At 35.2% G+C, this 12,393-nt stretch overlaps 1 protein-coding gene across 2 annotated transcripts in view; it reads left to right on the top strand.

The window, feature by feature from the left end:
• Nucleotides 1-12,393, top strand: part of NDFIP2 (Nedd4 family interacting protein 2) — a 43,446-nt gene that overhangs the window by 21,446 nt on the left and 9,607 nt on the right. For both annotated transcript variants that reach the window (XM_088136466.1, XM_088136467.1), the window contains 3 exons: nt 4,840-4,927; nt 8,839-8,963; nt 12,116-12,182. In XM_088136466.1, coding sequence (XP_087992592.1) covers nt 4,840-4,927; nt 8,839-8,963; nt 12,116-12,182 — 280 coding nt within the window. The remainder of the gene's footprint in view (nt 1-4,839; nt 4,928-8,838; nt 8,964-12,115; nt 12,183-12,393) is intronic.

Genomic DNA, 12,393 nt, shown 5'->3' with positions numbered 1-12,393 from the left:
TATGGTTCCATTCTGTGAAGTTTAGATTTTGCAGTGAAGTTTATTAATGGCAAGCAGACATATATTTTATATTTCCTCTTCTCTAAATGAACTTACCCTCTCAAAATGAATTATAATAATTATAATATTTTCATAAAAGAAAGTGATTTACCTTGCAGTTTTATTCATTTCTGTTTGGAAGTGTCCTATTGCATGGTCCCAATAAAATGAAATGGCAGTCCTACATAGATTTATGTAGAAATAAGCTTCATGGAGCACAGCAGGGTATACTTTTAGCAAGTTACGCATGTATTAAATTTTGTTAATAAGAAATTTGTTCAGCACTTATAATTATGGAGATTAATTACAAAGGCATTTTGCTTAAAAGACCAGATAGCATGAATCAGATTGAATAGGTCATCCGCAGTCTGGAGTCCCTGCCAAGGCACTCATTTATTATATATGCATTGCTTTGGATTTGATCTCCCAGAATTACTTTGGAGCGTTCATGTGGCAACACCATAAAGCAGCCACACCTTCTTTCAGATCACAGGGTTGCCTTCAGCAACTACTGTGTGACTCTTGGAAAACACACAGGTGCTTTAAGAAGTTTCAGACAGATGTTACATGATGCCTGAGATACCCTTTGGAGATCTAATCTAAAGTACTGAACAGCCCTAGTATTCACTTGTGTGGCACCCATGCTGACTGGAGAGATTTCAGTTTTAGGGTTTAGATGCTGTTTCCAGTACAGGGGGCAACTGAACTCTGGATGAAATTGTGGAAAGAAATTGTTTGTGAAAGCAAATAAGGTTTCCAATACATTAATTTTCTTGTTGGAGATGATATGAAGAATGAATTACATTCTTCTGTTTTGTTTTGTTTTATTTTATAATAAAGCTTTTTTGTGTTTGTGTGAATAACTTATCAGTTATTTACCAGAACAAGGGATAAGATGCTCTGGTAATGCTGCTGATAGTAGTATTTATTCATGAGATGGTAGTAGTTAGTGCAATACTTTTTATAAACAGTGATGGTTTTCTACCATTCTGAAATGCTTCAGGCTAATGTATCAAATATTTGTTTGTCTTGGAGTCTGCTCACTGGAATATTCAAGGAAAAATAGTGTAATATAATTAAATTATATATAAAAATAGTCAGAGTATGATTAGCTTTCATGATGATATATATCCAACTGGTTACTTAATAATCTCAATGATAAATGAGTGTATCCTAGGATATTTGAATGTAAAGTTCACATATGTGTTTCTCATTCTTTCATGTTTTTGTAATAGTATCTCTGTACTATCCATACATTTCTCACAGGATTACAATCAGCAAATTTAAAGGGTCACATATCAAGATGGGACTTGATATGATTTTCAGTGCTTTAACCCATTCTGTGACTATTAAAAATAATTAATAATTTTTTAAAAACCTAGCCAAATCACTTTGTTTCTTTCTATAACAGAATTAACATTTATTGGCATGCAATTTTGACTGCCTGGACTTAGAGTTATAGTATCTTTAGCCCAGCTTTTGTGACCTCTTGTACAATTACACCCTTCAAATGAACCTTCAGGGGTTCTAGGGTTATAATTATTTAACGGGAAATAGCCTGTTTAATTGCTTATTTTGGCAAGTAGCTTTTAATTATGAGGCTTTCAGTAGCAAGTTGAAAGCTGTAAATTTTGTTTGTTTTAATATTTTGGGAGTGTCGAAAGTGATGCATGAATTTAATATACTTTAAAGTATAATCCTTCAGTTTATTGAAAGTATTTTTAAGAAATAAACTTAATGTTTAAGAATAATTCCCACTTAAAAAAATAGACATACACTGAGTGGATTTTTAAAAAGTAACAGTTAAAATAATGTAACAACTGACCCTGTTTCCAAGGATAAGCACATGCTTTCTAAATTAGCTTGCATAATTCTGGTAAGTGTTCATGTGCATATTTGTATTTCAAAATGAAAAACAGGCCTGAGAGAGATTATTTGGGAAGAGTGACAACTTCTGTGCTATGCTGTAACTTTTAGCTCTTTGAAATTGCATCCAGATAACTGCTTTATACAACTTATAATGCTGTAAGCAAACAAAATTATGGGGACTCCGCTTGGACCACTTCATGTAACAATTTTTAGAATGTTAGCACCCTCTGGCGTTTGCATATCAGCAAAGCATTAATTCTGGAATGCTCTCAGTACCTTGTGGATTGAATGTTGATGTAGATTACTATATTGTTGCATGTTTGCATGGCCATATGCTGCATGTCTCAATAGTTTCAAAATTTGGAGCTGGTAACTGTTAGTGAAATATCAGTTGTATACTTACTATATTCTATAATTTATCAACATTATGAGATTCTGAAGTAATGAGTATAAAATCACATCCTTCCCACATGCATCATTTGCATAGCCCCCACCATACAAACATACAGGTAGTCCTCAACTTATGACCATTCGTTTAACGTCCATTCAAAGTTACAATGGCACTGAAAAAATGACTTATGACTGGTCCTCGTGCTTACGACCATTACAGAGTCCTGTGGTCACATGATCAAAATTTGGGCACTTGGCAAATGGCATGTGTTTACAACAATTGTAGCATCCTGGCGTCACATGATCATTATTTGTGACCTTCCTGGGGGCTTCCGACAAGCAAAGTCAATGGGGGAAGCTGGATTCGCTTAATGACCATGGTGATTTGCTTAATGACTGCAGCAAAAAAGGTTGTAAAATCAGGCACAACTCACTTAACGACCGCATCACTTAGCAACAGAAGTTCTGGTCCCAATTGTGGTTGTAAGTTGAGGACTACCTGTATAGGGTAGTTAAAACATTTGGCTTTCATGATGAGTTCCTAACTGGTTTGCATTATGAATGTATCTTCAGTGATCAATAATCTTGTCATCCTAGTATCTTTTTCTTTGCAATGTTAAGACTGATCTAAGCCTCCCTTTGGATACATTGATTGGACAATATCAGAAAATATAAATAACAAGTATTAAGAAACACAACTAAACTTTCAATCTGAATAGAGAGCAAATAAGAATATTCTTATATTCTTATGTGCTTTCTATTAAATATACATAGAGAAATATTCTTTCTGTTCAACATGTCTAGCAAAATACTCTGCCAATGGACATACAGTAGGACAAAAAAAAAAAAGCAATGTGCTATAAATGGCAGCTAATCACTGCACCTATAAGTCTGTGTGCCTTTTTGAATGGAATATATGAAACTCATGATATATTTATGCTAGGAATTAGACATTCCTTTTTGCTTTCACATGTAAAGAAGAAAAGGTTCGATGTCACAAAATGAGAACAGTTAAGGTGTGTTGTTTTTAAAGGTCCAGTGTCTGCCTTACCATTGGAAGAGGAAATCAACAGAATATTTTCTTTTTCCCTACAACGTAATATTCCTGAGGAAACTGTCCCAAGAAAGCAAACGTAATAGAAAATGAAAGATAATTGCTGCAGAGAATCTCACAAAATTCTGGAAATAGAATTACTTTCTTAGCTACTAAGAGACACTATCAAACACACAGACAAGCTGGAATAGAACTGGCCCAGGAAATACTTTCAGTCTCTAAAAAACTAATTATAAATCTTCAAAGTAGCCTGATATCTATTTAATTAAAATATAGAAGTATCTGCTCAAAACACCTTTTTAAAATAAGTTGCATGGAGACCACTTGAGAATCTTTCATTAACAATTCTGAGCCGCCTCATTTATTACATTTATATTGCATATCAAGTTTTATGCTGGCATAAAATTTTGTGGGTTAACAAATATTCTAGGATTCAAAACGACATTCAAAATGATGGGATAAAGAAATGGCACGAACATACCAAATAAATTTAATAAAGACAAATTCAAAATAATAAACATAGGAATCATAAAACAAATCCATCAGCATTAGATGAGGGTTATGTGGCTTAGTTATAATATGTGTGAAAAAGATCCCCAGATTGTAGTTGATCACAAACTAAATATAAATCAGCAGTTTGTGGGAAAATTAAGAGTTGAGAGCCTTGAGTTGACCAAAAACAAAGGTGGGATAAAAACCTAATAATAAAATGTATTTTCTCGTCATGTTTCTCATTTGGTAATGGCTCAAGGGCTGCTGTCGATTATTACTGTGGTTTACACATAACTGGTAAATAGTGCTGCGTGCCATAGAAATGATCTGTAGGCAAGGACTGATTAAGGAATCCCCTCAATCAATCAATCAATCAATCTCTCTCTCTCCCCCCATCTCTCTCACTCACTCACTCTCTCTTTATTTCATATGATAAAGTCTCCTTTGAGTCACGTTCTACTCCTGGAGACTTCATGGTCATGGCAGCAATACAAAAGTAGCTTCCAATTGCCTTTCCAGGGTTTTTAAAAAATTAATCTTCAATCCCGGTCTTTTGTACTGGTCTCCAATTCCATGACTGAACAGACCTGATCCTGCTTATTAGTATCCAGGTGCTGCTATCTGCTTCATGTAACCTTGCAAAGTAGGCTAAAATGCTCTAACAGGAAGCATGTGAATTCCATTTGCTAGCAAATTTTAGGTTAGTCAAGTAGACTTGAGAGAAAGGCCATCTACCATTTTTATTCCAGAATGTAACTTTAAAGCTGGGCTGTACAACTGCTGATAAATGCGATGTAATTGCATTTTGAAGATGTGTTGTTGATTGATTTTAATAAAGTTTTATGATAATTTATGTCCAACAATATAGACAACTGAAATACATCCCTTCAGTAATCTTGATTTCATATATGGATTCTTGCTGCTGCAAAAAGCTGTGATTTACAAAATCTTAGTTATTTTGGTTCTGTTAAAATGTGTTTCTTGTCCCCTTAAAGGAAGAAGAGTACCCCCCAAGAGATGACTTCAGTGACGCAGACCAGCTCCGTGTGGGGAACGATGGCATTTTTATGTTGGCTTTTTTCAGTCAGTAATTTTTCTATTTATTACCTCTTTAAGCTATTTTCATTTCAGGCAGGATACTTCTCTGTTGGAGGTACATGTACACGCACTGCTGATAGAAGGCAGAAGTACTCCTGGTAGGATACGGGATTGGCAGTGGGTTTGAGAAAATGCGGTTGTCTGCACTGTAAATGCTGCAAATGTATGCTTTCAGTTAAGTTTAATAATTTCGGTTAAGTTTTTTTTTTTTTCATTACTGCAGAATAGTTGGGTACTTATGTTGCTTATATTTTCAGATAAGTTTAGTTCTTATTTACATAAATTCCCAGGCTAAGCTGCTTTTGGTCACTGAAGTTCTTTACATGGTGTCTTACTGATTGACAGAAAACTTTTATTTCTATATCATCATCATCATCATATTTATTTCAGTCATTGATCAATAAAAATACATACAATAAAACAGACAACAGTATTACCCCTTTCATCAATAACTATTAGCAACCATTTGCGGGTGAAGCTTACACATTATGTAGCAAAATTTTACAACTTTTAAGGAAATAGATTTATCTTACTGATACGTCTTACTGATTGACAGAGAACTTTTATTTCTATATGTATTTCTCTGTGTATGGCTTTCTGATTTTGAAGTGTAGCTTGTAGTGAAAGGTTGTAATCCATTTTGTGGTATGTGACTGCCACCTTGTGACAAATTTGTTCAATACAACTTTAAAGTTCTAAGAGGCTTGTAGTGTTATTTTACCATAGGTCAAATAAAGTAGTAGATGAATAAATTTATATTAACATTACTGGTTAATATTTCTGTAAATGCCAGTTGAATAGTACGTATTCTGGAAAAACAGTAAATCATGAAAATAGCTTAACAAGATAAAAATGGACTTTTAAAAGAAAGCCTGGTTTATGCAATGCATAAAACATGCTCTCTTAAATATTTGAGGTAGCTTTTTGAGTATTTTTTTTTAAAGACCTTTTTTGAGCAATGTTGTACTGCGAGTGAGGATACAGCGATTTACCTGTTCCCCATAATTTATACATACAAAAACTATAAAGAACATGTTTTTTATTTAAAAAAAAAAAAAAGACCAGATGCCCTTATTTTAATTCAGATTCCCATAGTGGCATGCTAAAAGCATATTTTAAAAATTAACACAAAATGTAAAACATGGCAGCTACAAAGCCACCTAGAGGGAGGCCTAAAATTACAGATTGAAAGGCCGATATTAAGGTAATAAGCTCAGCGCTAGAAAGTCCTCTGAACAAAGAGAACTGCCAACACCATAGACTCTCCAGTCATTACCTGCCTAACCCCGAAAGGAAGATATCAAATATTGTTCTTTTTTTTTTTTTAGATTTTTATCCCACCTTTATTATTTTTTATAAATAACTCAAGGTGGTAAATGTACATAATACTCCCTCCTCCTATTTTCCCCAGAACAACAACCCTGTGAGGTGGGTTGGGCTGAGAGGGAGTGACTGGCCCAAAGTCACCCAGCCGGCTTTCATGCCTAAGGCAGGACTAGAACTCGCAGTCTCCTGCTTTCTAGGCCAGCACCTTAACCACTACACCAAACTGGCTCTCTTCTTAATACAAAGGTAAACAAGAGTGGGCTAGACAGTCCTTGAGATACCTATTTCCTAAATTTTTTAAGGCTGTAGAGTTTGATAAATATTAGTATATTGGAAGTGAATGTGGCTGTTAAGGCACAGTAACAGATGTTCCAATGTTGGTGCAAGCAACAGAGATTTGGTTTTTTAAGCAGTGTTACAAACTCAGGAAGGATGAACAGCTTTGCAGAGATGGAATTCACCTCAGTAAGGAGGGAAAGTACATATTTCAGGAGGCCTTTAAATAAGAATACAAGGGGGAGGGAGTTTGTGAATAATGGATTGGATACAGCTGCAAAGCAAAGTGTGTCAAAAATTACTAGTTTAATGAAGAAATAAGGGAAATACAGGCACGAAAAAGGGAGAGTTAACCCAGGGCATCTGATTCACCGCTTGAGATGCCTCTACGCTAATGCATAAAGTATAGGTAACAAGCAAGATGCATTAGGTAAAGTACAATGGGACATATAATATATGAAGAATTCCAGAAATATGGTGGAATGCGCCATATTTCTTGATGGGTACATATTTCAGAGGAATAAGCAACACGAGAGACAAAGTAGTGTAGCATTGTATATCAGGAATGAACTTATATATAGGTCCACTGGGCTTATGGTAACACAAGTGTTGAAAGCATCTGGATTAAGATAAAAGGACAAGCTAACCAAAGGGGTGTCTTGCTGTGAGTCTGCAATTAATACTAACACTCCAATTCCCTGCCCAGCACTCGCTAACATCCCTTACTTAAGCATCTATCTCCTCCCAAATTATTGCTCGCCCACACTCTCACAACCTCCAGCCCTACTCCCAGTGAAGTTGTCTAGCCAGGCCAGTGTGTCATCAAAACAATCCCATCTCTTACCCAAATTCACAAAAGCAACCCAGTCTCCTTCTCAAGAACATTACAAACCACGATCCCAGTTGAAGGAAAAGAATCCCCCTACCTGATCTCATCATTACAGGAAAGATGTCCATTTTTAACCTTCCATCTTTCACATGGGGTAAAGTTGATAGAAACCAGTATTTTCCAATTATTTTCACAGTTTATTTCTGTGACACTCTGACACCCAGCAGGATCCAAACAGAACTCATTCTCTAACAGTCTTTTACCAGGCATTCAAGCCACAAGTCTTATTGCAATCAAGCAGGGACTTTCTGGACAGGTTTCCATGTCCTAATCCACTGATGCCACTATCTCACCAGGATACATCTGGCTGGATGTTCTGGTCTCTACTTCAGGCCTCCCAGCCTTCCAGTCCCTTCCAAAGGCCAACACACCAAGGCCAGCCTCTTCCCGTTCCAAGAGATTGATTCTCTTAGCCTAGTCTTCTCTTTTGCTACCCACAAACTCTGAGCTACCAACCTTGGACAAGCTCATTGCACTTAAATTCACAACTCCTGCCAAACCCACCACAGCAGCATTTTTTTGGCATATGGGTACCCAAACCATTCAACCTCTGCCATTTCCACTAGTTTCTGGAGCCCAGCCATATCACAGGCAGGTCTGATACAAGATATAATCTCACTTTCTCTATGGTAGATAGAGAAGGAGGAGGAAAAAACATCTCTGTTAAAACAGTAGCTTTTACAACTAAATTTAGAATATACTTCAAATGTTTTGATAAATGCATCTTTGTGGATAGAATGTTGCATTCTTGTTGGAATTGGTTCATAGAACCATGTGAGAATGTTGGATTTAGAAATGATAAGGAGATCCTTGTTTGTATTTTCTTTATATTAGAGGTATAAAGTAGCCATACTTACAACATAGTTGTAATTCCTGCTTTTTTCTTTTTTGTATATTATTAAGATACACATTTTTTTGCTTATAGTATAGATTTTTCTCTATATGCATTTAAATGTCCAACTCATTCACCTCAGTTCAACTGTATGTCAGATTAGGAGCCAGAAACACTTTTAAGCATTAACGTTAACAATGGCAAAAATCATATACATACATACATACATTATATATATAGCCATCTCAATAAAAAGCTTCAAATCTTACAATTCTCATCTAAAATTTCATGAAGATTTCTTATCTGATTTTATGCAAGAATGCCAAAATCTTGTAAGATAAAGACCTTTTTTTTTAAATTAAATTTTTATTTCACTTTGGGTTTCTATGGGCAAGATCTAGAGATGTTAAGAATCTGCCTTGCCATCACCTGATATCCGTTCTCTATCCTAAGTAGTTTTATTGTTAATAACTGCCTTAAGTTTGAAAAACATTTAAACACCCAAATTTAACAAAAGGGTTACTGCTTTTCCACTTAATTCAAGTTTTAACAAAAATGTGTGTTTTGTTTTAGTGGCATTCATTTTCAACTGGATTGGATTTTGCTTATCATTCTGTATAACTAACACCATAGCAGGAAGGTACGGTGCTATCTGTGGGTTTGGATTGTCTTTGATCAAATGGATTCTTATTGTTCGGGTGAGTTTTTGTATTTTTGTATTTTGCTTTTTGGTTTTAATGTGCAAGCATAATGTCTTTAATTGTATATTCTTCAGTGTATTATGGCTGATTATTAGTTCCATTCTAGTAAAAAATCAACTTATGGGAGTACAAATTCTATTGTAAATTGAACAAAATTTAAATGGCTGTTTTATTTGGAGTTATTAGCACTACTAGCTTCACACTTCCTGTTTTTGTCCTTAATTAGCATTGAATACCTTTTTTTTCCTTACTGAAATATGATTTGATACTTGTTATGAATTACTTAACTTGAGTTCTATGTTGTGGCTTTATTTCCATTGATCAAATAGTACAGTATTACAATCAATGTATATTATTGTGAAAAATATTGAAAATGTTCTCATTCGCATCCTTGCAGTCATTAAATAAATCATTATAAAATGACCCCATGCATGTGTTGAGTAAACAGATTTTAATGGGAGAAGAACAGAATACAGTGGTACCTCGGTTCACGAACTTAATTTGTTCCGTGACTCTGGTCGCGACCCGAATTGGTTGCGACCCGAATCAAATTTCCCCATAAGGTTCAATGTAAATATGGTTAATCCATTCTGACCCCTCCGAATTTGGTCGCCAACCGATTTTGGTCACGTCCCAAATCAAATTTCCCCATAAGGTTCAATGTAATTACAGTTAATCCGTTCTGAACCATATGTATTTTTTTTTTTAAAACCACAAAAATATGACACAAAGTACAGTACGAAGAGAGAGAATGCTAACCTTGCTCGATGCGACTTCTGGCGTGGAGGACAGGAAGGCGGGTGGGGAGGCGGTTATTGCTTGGAGGGAGAGTCCCCCTCCCTACAGGAAGCCACGACCACGTGTCACGGGAGGGAAAATAGCCGCAGATCCTGTTCGTCACCCGATCCGGCGTTCGCGAACAGAGACAAAATTTTGCAAATGGAGCTGTTCATGACCCGAATTGGTCGTGAACAGAAGCGTTCGTGACCCGAGGTACCACTGTATCTTTGGTGGCTTGGAGCTGTATGTTTTGTGAAAGATTGGGGCTTGCTCTAGTATCAAAAGGGGCTTATATCAAAGTGTTGTCCTATGGATCTCTTACAATCATTTTCCCTGTTCATTGTCCCTCCCCCCCCCCATTCACCAGTTCATATACATTGGTAGGAGAGAGAATGATGGTTTTAAGTTCTTATTTTATAGATGTATGTGTGGAAGGGGGGGAGAATCTCTGCTGCTAGAAAATATGGCTGTAATTTCTTCTCCGTACAATAATCTAGAATTACTTAATCTGCGTGGTGATACTAGACAAGAAGGTATGTCCTAGACAACACTAAAACAAAACATAAACCAAAGTAAAAATTATCCATTTTAGGATAAATGTTAGCTCAGGTTGAGAACTTTTTATAAAAATCTGGGAATAGCACGTGGTCTTTTTGTTTATTAAAATAAGCAAACTGAGTTGTTTGTTTTTATTAGAGCGTGTTTTGGGTTGGGTCTGTATATACCATAAGTCAATACGCACAACTTAAAACTAGGGTTTACATAATGACAATTCCACATGAAATATTTTATATTAGTTAGTCATCTGGCTAATCCTTTAAAAATGAGTATTTGGCCATAAGATATCTTCCTAAAATTTGAGAGTATAGTGTTTCAAAGAGGCATTTTTCTTCTCCTTAGCTAAAAGTTAAAAAAAAAAAAAAAGTTAAAAATAATTGTTGTGGTTCTTTACTAAACAAACAACAAAAATAGAGGGTTTAACAAAAGATAAACACATAACTTTTAAGCAAATAAAAAGGAAAAGAAATTTGAAAATGTGTGTACATATTAGTACTTGCATACATTTTAAGGAAAAATGCAAATATTTTAAGCTTCCTATTCAGAATGATACATTACAAATGTTGTTCATTTAACTAAGGCATGGTGGCCATATTTGAATGAATTTCAAAGCTCTTTATTGTATTAATACTCATTGAAAAGTGTTTTCCATACACTGAAATACAGTTGATTCAAAGAAAGGAATGCTTCAGTTTTCCAGTATTTTGGAATAACAAAGCTACTGGCTAATAACCGGAAATTAATCAGTTCCTTACATTGAATTGATTTATAGGCCTTAGGAATATGGACAGTAAATCAACCACAGATTTCATTGTCAAAGATTGTTCTGTGATTTTCCTTATTTCTTCTAAAATCTTTGACCAAAGTGACACACTAACTGGGCATTGCCACAAAAAACAGCATTCTGTACCACCTTTGTTTGCAACTCACCAATACCATCTCAAAAGTATGGAAATTACAATGTACTTTTAGTGGTATACGGTGCCGCCTATAGAATTTTCCGCTTCCGTTCTTGATGCCTTACAGAAATACAATTAACCGTTTTTACCTGATTTGAAATTCCTTTTGCAAAAAACAGCTTTTAACTAATTCAACTTGAAAAAGGCTTGACTGAAGAATATCATTACTCTTTGCTTATGCACAAAAAGGAGAAGAACCGAATGCAGCTTCTGAGAAAGCACATTCCTTACATTGTGCACAATATAGGAGAATACCCTCCATCAAACAAACCACAGAGAATGAGGGTATCTTTATGAAGCCGTCGTCTGTTGTCCTTAATTTCTAAATAGAATCATATTCAAATAGATAGTCCTTTAGATAGCCAGATTCCAAGCTTTAAAAGTTAAAACCAACACTTCAAAGTATGTCTGGAGAATAGTGAGAAATCATTACAGGTTTTTCAACAGGTGTGTAATATGCTCCTTATATTGTGCATAAATGACATTGGTGACTTGGCATTGATATGAAAACAGCAGACTGTTATATTGTGTTTCGGATGGCAGATACTGGGAGGGATTTTATATACCAGTAAAACTGTTACGGTGGTGGACGTCTTAACACTAAAGAGAGTACTGTTTATCACTTTCTGCACAGATTCCTTAGATGTCTTTGCAAGTACATGTAACAACGTGCCTTAAGTTTTCTCTAACTATTCTAAATTTGAACAATTTTTTTTTTGCTTTCCTAAATTCATTAACTGTACTTCCTTTTAGCATTTCTGTATATCCAAAATGTATCTTTGTAATGTCAGTAATCTTTCAATCATTGCTTTAACTTGCATCTTGCCTTCTTTTTTTTCTCCCCCTTATCAGTTCTCAGATTACTTTACTGGCTATTTCAATGGACAGTACTGGCTTTGGTGGATATTTCTTGTACTTGGTAAGTGCTGATCAAAAGCTTTAAATTTTAATTCCATATAAAATCCAAAGCCATTTTTTTTCAAAAGAGTGTCTGTATTATGAATGGGTGTGTGTGTATATATTTATCTGTATCAAGAGTGGATCTACGTAACTGGCCGAAAGGTCTGCTGCAAACCAATACTATAAGTAGAATTTTTATAGTGTGGTAAAATGTCTGAGAATTCCACTTT

The sequence above is a fragment of the Python bivittatus genome, unplaced genomic scaffold (genome assembly GCF_059951505.1).
Source record: "Python bivittatus isolate LINGU-HERP-01145 unplaced genomic scaffold, Pbiv_v1 ctg000060_np1212, whole genome shotgun sequence".
NCBI lineage: Eukaryota > Metazoa > Chordata > Lepidosauria > Squamata > Pythonidae > Python > Python bivittatus.
This window is presented reverse-complemented; position numbering and strand designations above follow the sequence as displayed.